This window comes from Ochotona princeps, chromosome 21, assembly GCF_030435755.1.
Source record: "Ochotona princeps isolate mOchPri1 chromosome 21, mOchPri1.hap1, whole genome shotgun sequence".
In the NCBI taxonomy this organism is placed as follows: Eukaryota; Metazoa; Chordata; class Mammalia; order Lagomorpha; family Ochotonidae; genus Ochotona; species Ochotona princeps.
Genome location: NC_080852.1, coordinates 39,444,564 through 39,457,160, shown reverse-complemented (window position 1 = coordinate 39,457,160; position 12,597 = coordinate 39,444,564). Strand labels below are relative to the sequence as shown.

The 12,597-nt window shown below is 46.7% G+C and overlaps 1 protein-coding gene across 1 annotated transcript in view; it reads left to right on the top strand.

Moving 5' to 3' along the window:
* The window catches only part of GRM7 (glutamate metabotropic receptor 7), a 390,314-nt gene that overhangs the window by 182,269 nt on the left and 195,448 nt on the right, over nucleotides 1-12,597 (top strand). Inside the window, exons 5-6 of the mRNA XM_058678925.1 lie at nucleotides 1,267-1,467; nucleotides 8,876-9,015. Of these exons, the coding sequence (XP_058534908.1) occupies nucleotides 1,267-1,467; nucleotides 8,876-9,015 (341 nt within the window). The remainder of the gene's footprint in view (nucleotides 1-1,266; nucleotides 1,468-8,875; nucleotides 9,016-12,597) is intronic.

Genomic DNA, 12,597 nt, shown 5'->3' with positions numbered 1-12,597 from the left:
GCCCAGCCCGGTGCAGAGCATGAGCAGACAGGGGAATCGCACGGCTTCCTGTTAGAAAGAGGGAAAACAGAAGGACAGAATGTGTAGCGAAGGAGTGGAGTGAGGGAAGCCTGGGCTTCGGGCCTCCCCAGCCCGAGCGCCCCCTGGTGCCCGGCCGGCAGATGGTGACCTTGGGAAGGTGAGCACCTTCACGTCTGCTTGGGAAAGTGAGGAAGAAATAAACATGATATACGCAAAGTGTCCAGCACCATGTGGGGCCTCGGTGCCGTGATGAGTGAGGAGTAATGAATTCATGGAGGGAGACATCTGGCATTGCAACCTGAAGCATAAAAGCGAAGTCATGAGCAGGGCGGTGATGGAGTACCTGGAGCTGCTCCGTGTCTCAGAGGTTGAGTAGCAGGAACTCAGCAGCTCGTGAGGCACCCGTGGCGTGCGGGGAGAGGAATGACATGGGGAGCATGAAAAATGGCTGCAGGGGCTCTCCCCTGAGCCCTTGAACTTCCAGCCGTGACAGCTACCGAGATCAGGACAAACTGAGGCAGCAGCTCAGGGGGTCCAGGGTGGGATTGTGTGCACTTTCTTCTGGAAAGAAGCTGTCATGCTCTGAGTGTATCTCATTTAACTTTTGATATTTTCCTGCTTTTTGAGTCAAGGGCAAGATAAGCGGATGAGGTAGCAGAGTGTGAGAAGATCCTAACTCAGCAAGCTTGCAGGCAAGCGATATAAACTGGCATTAAATGAGAATGTCATTACTCGCATAAGTACGTTTTAGAATAATTCCCGATCACTAAAATGCTGGTGGTGTGTCATTCTTACCAATTTGACAAACAGAAAGCAAATTCTGAGAAAACTTCATAGCACCTCCGCTACACACAGACACATCTTGTTTTTGATGTTTAGGTGACAGCATGCTTTCTGGGACTGTCTTCTAGGCCTTTTTAGAGGAACCGACTTTGGCAGAGCTGCCTGAGCTGCCCGAGGTCCAATCCCGAGGTTCCTTGGTGCCTTGGAATGCAGTATTTTCAATAGTCACTTGACTTCCTACAGAAGGCATCATTTTAATCCTTCAGGATACTGCTTCTAACATTGGCAAACACCAGAAATTAACCTGATGCGTTCCAAAGTAAAACGCCCACACAGTTAAAAACAACCTAACATGGTAACGAGCTGTGGCGGAGCCAGGTTTCCTTTAAGCATCCCTGAAAGTTTCAGATTCAGACATGTTACTTACCAGCCGCTTTGTGCCTTTCTTGTTGGAACGTGCAGGACAGGAGAGAATCGGGAAGGACTCCAGCTACGAGCAGGAGGGCAAAGTGCAGTTTGTGATCGACGCGGTCTACGCCATGGCGCACGCGCTGCACCAGATGAACAAGGACCTTTGTGCCGATTTCCGGGGCGTGTGTCCCGAGATGGAGCAAGCCGGGGGCAAGAAGCTGCTGAAGTACATCCGTAGTGTTAACTTCAATGGTGAGTCTGTCCGTTTCCACACTGTTTGGGAATCCTCTGTGTGAGCACCATGGCTTGCTTGGTTGGGTGGCTGCACTGTTATTTACAAACGATGGGTCTACACCTGACTACGTAGGTAATGTCATACGATTCAATCAGTGCCTACGTGAGCAGATGAAAGAATTAACAAATTTGCAGATTATGGCTCGCTGCCCATGTCTTGGGGAGGGTTTAACACAAAACTACAGTAAAGCTTGGGGTGTGGAGGGTGGTATTTCTCTGATCATACAGTCCACCCCGCACCTGTGGGAGGTGACCCCACGTTGCTAGAATGCCCTGTGAACAGATGCCCAAGCCACTTCGATGGGGTGGATCAGAGTTTGCGCCTGACCTCTGAGTGTCTTCCTGTGCAGTTTAAATCATGTTATTTCTTTGAAATGCCTACCATAAGGTACATGTTGTGTAAACACTTGTTAGTCCCTGTGGGCTAAAGAGTAGGAAAAGAAAATGTGTGTGCAGATTGAGTACAGGACCCATTCTTCTATGCATTTGCCTTCTGTGTTTAGCCAGATGAAGTGCTACAGGACCTAAGAAAATAGAAGGCCAGCTACACATTTTTGTGTGTAGCCAAGGTTTCCATTTTTCTTTGTAAGATGTATTTATTACTTATTTTGAGAGAAATGGAAGGAGGGAGGAAGAGAGAATGAGGAAGAATGGGGGAGAGTGCCTTCTGTCGCTGGTTCACTCCCCAAAAGGCTGTCACAGGTAGAAACCAGGAGCTTCCTCTGTCGTTCACTTGAGCCTTTTTCGGCTGGTTTTCTTGGGCGCTTATCAGGGAGCTGGGTTGGAAGTCCAGCAGCTGGACATGAACTGGTGCCCAGGTGGGTCCAGGCATCACAGACAGTAGCTTGCCTGCTGTGTGCAGTGCCGGCCCCACATAGCCTGGATTCCTAGGTATATTTTTAAAAAAGAAATGCTTTATTTATTTGAAAGTCAGAGTTACAAAAAGAGGAAGAGACGCAGAGAGCTCCCATCCACTGGTTCACTCCCCAGATGCCTGCAATGGCCAGAGCAGGGCCTGCTTGCGTCCTGGAGCCGGGAGTTTCCTCTGGTCTCCCACATGGGTGCAGGGTTTCAAGCACTTGCACCACCCTCTGCTACTTTCCCAGGCACATTAGCAGGGAGCTGGCTTGGAAGCAGAGTAGCTGGGACTTGAACTGGCGTCCACAGGAGATGCCAGCGCAAGTGGCAGCTGTGCCTACTGCTCCTGCCAGCCCCTGGTTTCTCACACCTTAGTGCTTCATACAGCTCTGTCTGAAAATTCCACTTCAGAGATGTGTGTCACACAAAATTCAACACACACGATTCTAATTATACTGAAAATGAATGGCATAACTGCATTGAAGGCGGGGGAGTCAGATGAGTGCGGCTGCTTTGGAAACTAGTATTTGTGTAATACAAAAGCGAAGACAGGAATAACTGTGCAGAGACATCACACAACAGCTCTAACGTGTGGGTTTTCTTTCACCATTCTGTAACCAGCTGCCAAAATAGTTGAACCTATTGTGGATCATGCTAGCTTAGTATCTTATTTTCAGAGATAGAAACTGTTAACTGTGCTTGAGAGAAAACTAGGATGAACACTGTTTTCTTGTGTTGGAATAGAAGACACCAACCTGAACTCAAGGATTCATTTTATATACATAAATTAGTAGATGCAGAAGTTGATGTGTGTGTTTCCTGAAAGGGCAGAGAAACAGTGGCACTCTTAGAAACAAATACATCTAGCACCTTAGAATATATACAGAAATACAATTATCCAAGATGAAGAAATTATATATATGTACAATTACACAATTATATTTGCATAATTATGCAATTATATAATTACATTATATACATTACAATATACATTACGTTATTATATAATATTTACCTCTTGTGGTTATAGGTGTGAGGCCCAGCAAAGGCCATGCTACTTATGTAGAACCCTAAGCAAACGTTAACTGGAAGCTCAAAGATGTTTTCTGAAATTACTGGCCATGATTCTTCAAAGTGTGTGGTTGTGAGAGAGCTGCTCCAGACTGGAGGAAATGAAGGCGGATTTACTGTCATGTGCCTTGTCTAAATAATGATTGATTCTATACCCCCCAGAATGGCATTGAAATGACAGTGGAAGACCTTCAAATAGCATTGCACAAAGGAATTAATTGTAATAGTAGGTTCATATCATTTAGTTGTAACTAGTTGTACTGGTATATCCATATCATTTTCTTGGATAAGTTTCATTATGACCTAAAAATCACTCTTTCAGTCTCTGGTTGTCTCTATTATTCCTTTTAAGCCATCCTACTAGATCATTTCTGTAGTGGCTGTGCTAGCAGCTGGATGGCTGGGGACCATATTCAACTCAGGGAGCAATAGTTTTCTACTCAAGACAGAAATCGCCCTGTATGTAGCCACAAGGTGATTCAACAACAGATTGTCTTCTGTCTATAGTGTCTTCATAGTCTCTAAGCGTCATAAAATCTGTTCCTCATTCTACCCAGAATTATCCAAATATAAATTTTGCTATTTATCAGGCTTATGGTGAAGCATTTTTCTAGGCTTGGTGTCATGGTCCATGGAAATATGTCACCATTGTTACATAGGGGACAAGTAGAAAATATTGTGGAGAATGTCTGGATGGTTTTTCCAATTCTTCCAGTGAGTCATCAGTTCTCCTAGCCAAGATAAGATTGTCCAGGGTCACTGGGCTTTGGACCTGATTCAAAGTATATCAGATGATTAATCTGTATTGGGAACTGTGCTAAGCACTGTGTTTTCATTGGCTTAGTTAATCCTCCCACCATCGTGGTGAGTGTTAGATCCTATTGACTGGTTAATCCTCCCACCATTGTGGTGGCTTAGATGGTATCAGTTTCCCTGTTAGGATGACAAGGCAGCACATTCACAGAGAAATAAGAGGCGTGATGTCTAGAAGGTAGGTACTGATAATGCTTCACTTGGAGCGAACCTGGGTGGAAATGGATGCCCTAAACCACTCCTGCTGGCTCCTCTCAGAGCTGAGGTTTTGCAGTTGTCCATTGGCAAGACCAGTTTGATGTCTGTCGTCATCATGGACTCCTCTTTCTGGGAAGACATCAAGCTCTTGCATAGGCACGGGAAGGGGACCCTGGACCCTGGGCCAATGTCCCATTCATTGGTAGTCGGGCTCAAAATTGTAATGTGAAGAAGCTGACATAATGCAATCAGTGGATCTCATGCCAGGTGGTACAGTGAAAAGAGATGTGTTGATTTCACCTCATGCATTTTCACATTCTTTATATAAAAACCAAGTCCTCAGGAGCAGAAACTACTTATCCCAGACGTAACAAGTACCAAACACCAAGGAGAAATCAAGGACTCATGTCTCTTTCCAGTTGATTACAAAGAACTGAGTTTTTGTTGTGCATGTGTTAGGATTCTAAGTGTTCTTTGTCCCAGTAAGCTTGATCGTTCCCATCTGTTATTTTAGTGGAAAATTTGCTGTACCCTTAGGAGTTTTATTCAGACCAGCAGATTACAGTTTAATAATGTTGAACTTCACATTTGCCAAAGCATCAATTTGGGAAATCATAATTGAGTGTCCTGAAAGTGTGGCTGTAGCTTTACTGAGTGCGAGATGGCCGGTTTAGTCGTTCTTACTCCAGTCCTGTTTTGGCCTGCAGCTCTGGTGAATGCTAACTCTTGAACTTCAGTTTGTATCTTCTCTCTCAGTGTGTTGACCATCCAACCAGATGGCAATAGTCGCAAACGTTTATTTAACAAATTCAAGGTCTTGGCTGTAAACATTGCTATGTTAGGAATTATTTAACCTGAAGTTCATATGTACCTAGATTGACTAGTTTCTGGGAGACAAATTAATGGAGGCAAGGTGCATTTTGTAAAGACAATGCATCAAGCATACTCCGTTGGTGACAGGACAGCAGCTTTCTGTGTTCCAAAGGTGAGATCTGTGTCCCCTTGGCATGGATCGGAATTAGCCTAGGAAAAATTCACATGTTACATTATCAGAATCCTAGGGGCTAATTGGTCTTTGCATTTCTGGGCAATTCACCTGAAACTTTAGTGTTCTGGGCTACCATGCTCTGAGGAAGTCAGTTTCATTGATAGGCCTCATGCAAATGCCCTGCCCTGCCCTGCCCTGCTCAAGTTCTACCTGAGGCAAGTAAGTTTCTACTGCTCCAGATGATGGGGATGGGCCAGTGAGGTGCTGTCCTCACCAAGCCCAGAGCGAACTGCAGAGTACCGGTGCGGTACAAGATTCCCAAAATGAAAATGTTAGGTAGGCATGCATTTCCAACTTTTTGGCATAAAGGGACTTTTGTTGCCCCTTTACACAAACACTTTGAAGTATCCACCCTCATAGGCCCTCCTGTTGTGGTTTGTGTTGCAAAAAGGGGTGACAGGTAATACAAACAAGTACCGTATGTGAACTGCTAAACTGAGGGCAGGGAGCATCTTCAGGCAGCCTGTCTGTCACCTGGACATCTTCAGACCTCCAGGCTCTGTCCAGGAAGGAGTAAGATGCTCTCGTCTGCTAGAGAGGATCTTGGGCTGCAGTGGAGTCGGCCAGTGATCTCTGGCTCCCTGCCCTTTGTCTTGTCCAGGGCACCTGTTCTCTTCGTCTTAGTGCACCTGCCGTCCAGCCCACACCCTGTGGGAGTCTCTGTGGGTAATCGCTGTTCTTTTGATAATTTTTTTTCTCTCTGTTGGCCTTCCTTGATACATTTTTTAAAATACAGACTTCCTTGAACACAATGTGTCTTTTTATCTCAGGGATTTCAAGATGCTTTTATCAAAATGTAGAGGGGGCTGGAAAAATGATGGACAGTGCATGATGGAATCTGTTCAAAAGGTCAGGCCACCCACTATGCTCTTCCACGTCATGACTGAGATAAAGCATTCAGCTTTTCTCCCTTAATTCTTTTCAAAAACATGAACTTTAATGAAAATGGAAAGGGCATGACAAAGCCATTTCTCCTAACAAAGATGATCCGTGGGTAGAGAGATGGGGTGATGCGTCCCTTGCTGATGAATCCTGAACTGGTACCCGAGACCTTGCAGCACTCCGTGTCTCCTCCCGCATACTGTGCGAAGCTTGACTCCTGTTATTTGAGAAAGAGAAGCTGTGGGATGAGAGCAAGGCACAACATGTATCCTACAATGAGATCCTCACTTTCCTGATAACGAGGTGTGAAGACCAGATGCATTTCTCATCTTTGTCTACGGGAAGATTCACAGAAGGCAGAAAGCTGAGACCGTGGTTTTGTTGTTTTTGTTGTTTCTCCCTGTTCTGGATGTGCTGGAGTGTGTTCTTCAAGCTTCTGAGAGGCCTCTCTTGACAATGGTCTGTGGAGATAACGACTGCTGGAGCGTGGGAGACACAGACGGAAAGGGTGCCTCTGACAAAAGGTACTGAAAGGGAAGCAGTGCTCCTCATGGGAGCGCAGAGCTCACTGCCAAAGCTGATGCCAGCCTGTTGTAGGGAAGATAAAAAATGTTCACCCCAGTGGAGAAATTTATGTTAGCAGCTAAGAGAGGTCACATTGGTGCATTGGAAAAGCCAACAGTCTGGATAAGTGATGGTGTGTTAGCTGTGTGTGACTTTAAGACCTTCAAAGATCCTTGCCATTTGTGGTGGCTCCATTAGTCACAGGCACGCTCTCATCGTCATCTTCCAGGCTCTTCTCAGCATCGTCTCTGGTTCCGGTGGCAATCAGAAACAGAGTGAGCTGAAGGTCTTGTCAAGGTCACACATGCACTTGCACACAGAAGGGGGTGGCCCTGCCCAAACCGTCCCCCCCAATCCATTCTAAAGGATTCCAAAGACCTTTCTCATGGAAGTATTTGAGGGACCAGGTAAGGCTGTCCTCACTCCCCTAGACCCACATGGACTATTTCATCCATGAGAGCAGGATGCTGGAGAAGCCACATCATCCGTTTCTTCCTTGGCTTCCTGTTGCTACCATGAACGATGACCACAGAGAGGCTTACTGAGCAAACACCTAACATTCCAGTTCTGCTGTCCACACGTCCAACATGGATTTCCCTGTGTTTTGGTTAGGAGGAAGGCAGGTCTGGAGGCTTCTGAAATTTGTCCTTTCAAGTTTGTCAAAAATGCCTGCATCCACTGACCCATGGATTCCTGCATCACTCCATCTTGTTGCCTTCCTCCTTGACCTCCCCTGCATCTCGGAGGCCCTGTGTGGTTGTGTTGGGCTGGCTCTGATTATCAAGAGTCACCTTCCTACTTACAGGTCCTTGATCACATCAGCAGGTTTGGAGATGTGGGACCTGGGTATATTTGGGCCATGTTTTGTCCCCCTGTAAGTTTCATTAATTCTTTCTTTTCTAACACGTATCAGTGTCATAAATGTCTTGAAATCTTGTGATTGACAGCTGTTGGATTGTGTGCTGCAGTTTGGCTGTCCTCCGGAAATAACTGCGTTCCCTCTTCCAGAAGGGGGACTTTCAGTACAGGGTCCTGTTTGGACACCTCTTGAACCAGTATATTGTTGCTGTTTCTAGACTCATTAGTTCAGTTTTTTGCTGTGTGGAATGATCGCCTCCACCCTCCTTCAGCATTGTGCTTGTTTCTGCACGGGTTTCTATCTGCCCTTCCTTCCTGTCTCTCCTTCTTTTCTTTCCTGTTCCGTACATCCTTTCTTCCTTCCAGATACATGCTTTCCAGGTGCAATGGTGTCATATCTGTCACTCATACGAGAACTCGCTCAGCATCCACCTTGTCCTGCTGTATCTTGTCAGCCAGTCCTGCACCATTTGAGGCAGGAGCCACCTCAGCCCCAGGTGTCCACACACTGGAGTGAGAATGGCCTGCCCTGAAACCCCATAACCACCTAACTGGTTTAAGTCTGGTAAATTTAGCATCGTAACCTCCAGGTTCCTGTTCCTGGCCTTACTCTCTTCAAGTCACCCAGCCCACCACTGTCTCAGGAAGCCAGCCCAAGTAAGGCCAGGAAATGTGTAAGACTTTGACCTGCCTTCCTCCCACCCTGCCTCTCTTGCTGCCTGCCCGGGGCCTAAGGTATGTTGCTCTCTCTTGTCAGGATTCTGTTGAGTAATAAACCTAACTCTTCTGCCCTCTCAGTCCAATTCTTGTTGATAAATAGAGGAAACTACTTCAACTGGTCAGGGCCAGGGCAGAGTTTCTTTCCTGTGTGTAATTACCCTCCACAGAGTGTCATGGTGAGTTTCACGTGAGTCCTGCGGGCGGGTGCTGAGGAATCTCCTAAGCCACGGGGATAGGGACAAGCTGCCTTAATCCACAACAGATCTCAAGTCTGTCACCTGCAGGGCTAGCAGCAGACGCACTGGAGGATCCATAATCTCTTTTTTTTAACTGTTGTTTTCTTGACTTCCCCAGGTAGTGCTGGCACCCCAGTGATGTTTAACAAGAACGGGGACGCACCAGGCCGTTATGACATCTTTCAGTACCAGACAACAAACACCACCAACCCTGGTTACCGTCTGATTGGGCAGTGGACAGATGAGCTCCAGCTCAATGTGAGTGCTGCTTGCTGCGCTTCCCTCCTTTAATGAAAAATAAGTTCATTTCATGTGCTCAGTTTGGGGTGTTCCCTGCGAGTGTGCTTGCATACACTCACAGTTGAATATGCAACCTGTTATGGATGGTGATGGTACAGAAGCAGTGATGATGATGATGGGAGATCTGCAAATGACTTTGTGCCAGACATTGTCCTGTGCACCTCTGGGAAGTATTTCATTCATGGGGGCAGGGAATGGCTCTTACTGCTTAAGAAATGAATGGTCAGCTAACATTTTAACCAGATCCAGCTCTTTCTCTTAGTTCAGTATTTGTTCTTCCTTGCATCTTTCCATGTTCTCCTCCTCCTTCATTTGGTGGTGACATTTTGTGGTGTTTTTAACGCATATTAGTAAGTCACTTTGTTGAATGGTGAGTGTGCCGAGGAACCTCAGTGCTGCCCCTTGTCATGGTTTCTCCTTACTTCTGTACGCGTGACCTTGAATAAGCAGCCGCTTCCTTGTACAACATGACACAAGATACCAAGGACTTGTCTCTCAGCACGACAGCCAGTCGTGTCATTCAGCCATTTGAATAGTCCTTTCTACTCAGACCTTGGAAGTTTAGGATAAGATCCACAGCTGCTGGGGAAGACCACCTGCTTTCCGTAACTCCTGACTCAATGGTTAGGCTCACAAGAGATGCCCCTGAAAAAGTATCTAGAACTCTGAGTGAAATTTGTGCTGTGGTTTCCAAGAGGAGAGGGTTGTGCGGGCAGAGCTGGAGGGAGTAACTGCAGGTCTGTGACCTCAAATGCCCTTCTTGGCTGAGCTGTGCTTGTGCCTGCCAATTCTCCCTTTGCTGAAGTCTGCCTGCCTGGTAACACCCAGTGATATGACACCAAGATTGATGCCCAAGGGTTGTGAGCTGGTGTCCAGGAGCGGACCAAGATAGGCATTGAGGGCCGGATGTGATGGAGATGAATGCAGAGGGCCAGTGCCAAAGAAAAAGCTAAAATTGTCCTGAATCCAAAATTCTGTGTGCTTGGAAGCAAAAAGAAAAATTACAGAGAACATAAACAGAAAGCTCAAAGGGCAGATCCAAGGAGGATTGTCCACCTCACACTCAGAGCAGCAGCATGCTCACAGGCCCAGGGACCTTTCTTCTGTGTAGCCCAAATGACTTTTGGCTCCTGTGTTGCCCAAGGGACCTTTGTTCTATGTTGCCGTGTGATGCTAAGAGAGTCCACAGGACGGAAGGACTAACAGGTTGGTGAAGCACTCATGTTTTGCATTATCTTTTTTGAATTTATTTTTAATTTTAGGTGATGATAATATAGTTCATTAGAGTGGGATGCATCAAGGGTTAGGGAAAAGTGGAGGTGATCATTGTTTCCAAATTTTCTGTTTCTCTTTCTTGTTTGTGGAGGGTGTGGAGAGATAAGGAAAGACGCCATACCCAGCTTCCCAACCCCTCCAGTACCCGGGGTGGAGAATGGCCACCCAGTGGTGGTCTGAGACCCAGTGTGGTGCACACTGCATGCATTCTGCCTAGCTGCTTTCAGTAGTTCTGAAATGTCGTCGCTTTTGCTGATGAGGATGAGGAAACCTTTTCAGTGTCCATTGACTGACAGTTGACCTCAGAGTCTCCATTCACCCAAATATTTTCTGTCATCATTTGGCCGGGGTAGCTGTCCAGTTTGCTCTGTCTTCTTTCCTCTGGGATGGTACAGATGTCCCTTGCAGGACTCATGGATCTGGGCCCACTGTCCACTACTTCTCCTTGTCCACTGAGGAAACCTGTCTCCAGAGCACAGGCTTAGGCCCTGTAACACAGGTGAGCCAAGGACCCGGGCTAGGAGAACTGGACCCTACCAGACCCCCCACTTGCCTACCCTTACTTAGGCAGGCCAAGAACTCAGGCCAGGTGACCCAGTGCTCACCAGATCCTCTGCCCCTGAGACTCAAGGGCCTGGTACCTATCACATAGGCAGACCAAGGATCCAGGCCAGGCAATCTTAGCCCCGCTTGACCTCCCCACTCCCAGGGTTCACGGACCCAGCACTGTAATGGCTCTCTTCACCTTGGCGTCCACCAGCAGGTGCTGTAGCCTGGCTCAGTCCAGCCTGCCCCCAGTTCCAGCTGGTGCTATTGGGTGCTACAGTCCAGCCAGGCCCAGTCAGCCGCCAGCCCCGGCCCTGATGTGAACTGGCTGGTGTTGTAGCCCAACTCTTCCCCTCCTTCTTCCTGTCCTGGTTCTTAGATCTGCCAGTGGGTGTTATAAACTGGCCCAGCCTGACCCACTCCTGGACCTGACCCACGTGTATGCTGGTGGGTGTCATAACCTGGCCTGGTCGGGCTACTCCTTGCCTTGGTTCTTACGCTCAGCTGCAAGGACTGCATTCAGACAAAGGAGACTCCCAAGCTCCTCCAACAGGTGTCAGTAGCATTAATCTTTCCTGACATAACCTCTGCAGTGGATTAAATTTCTAGCATGTGTCATTGATTCATGTACACAGGGATTCCCATATGGCATTTACTAACTTCAGAGCCTGAGAATTCTTAGGAAAAGTAAGTGTGAAGAACCAATACTGTTGGGAATCTTGTTTTTCTTTGTTTGGCTTGCACTTCATCCCTCATAAGAATTGTATTTGGCCACTCAACATAATTTTGTTGTTGTTTTTGTTGTTGTTTGGTTTTTTAATCCCTTCTGTATTTGTCAGCTTTCCATACTTGAAATAAAATATCTGTGAGAAACTACTCAGGAAGGAAAAGGGTTTATGTTGTATGGATGCCTACGGGATTTACAGTCTGATGAGAAGTGGCCCCACTGGTTTAGGTACCTGGTGAGCCTGGGAACTTAGATTGGATAAGTTCCTGATGAGTCAGAAAACTGTGTACATCCATTCTCTAGGTCCCTACATTTCTTTTCTAAGAGATCATGAGGTGGTCATGGGCTCAAGTTCCCCACCCTGAGCCCATTCAGTGGCTTCCCTTAGGTCCCACTTGCCTACAACACCACTGGGTCAAACTTCAACTGCAGGCATCAGCCATCAGTGCAAATTCATCAACCTTTAGCTTGATACTTTGGCACCTAAACATCTGCATGACTGGGGAGCAAACCCTGCTTAAAATCACAATACGTATCTTGTGATAAGCACTGTCAAGTTGTTGCAAAAGTATGTATTGGAGACCAAAACAAGTGTGGTCTCCTCTCTTACACACTTGACTGTCGAAAATAGAGGCCTAGGTACTTAAATTAACACACCGTTATGTGGAAATTCCACCCTCCGATGAGAGAGACAGCAGAATGGAGGAAGAGAGGGCGGGCTGTACCATATGAGAAACTGCCAGTGTGAAAAGGAGGAGTGTCCATGCAGGTCAGAAGGCTGGCACAGTACCAGGATGAGGGAGAGGCGTGCAGGTGATTAGGAAATGATGTACCAACAGGAAAGGAGCATGTTAATACCATCCTATGCAGGTCATGATAAAAAAATTCAATTTTATTAAAACATTTGAAAGACATCAGGGGGTATTAGAGAAGGGAGGAATTGCATCAGATTAAGGAGGAATGATTACATTAACTTCTGGTAAGGTAATGAA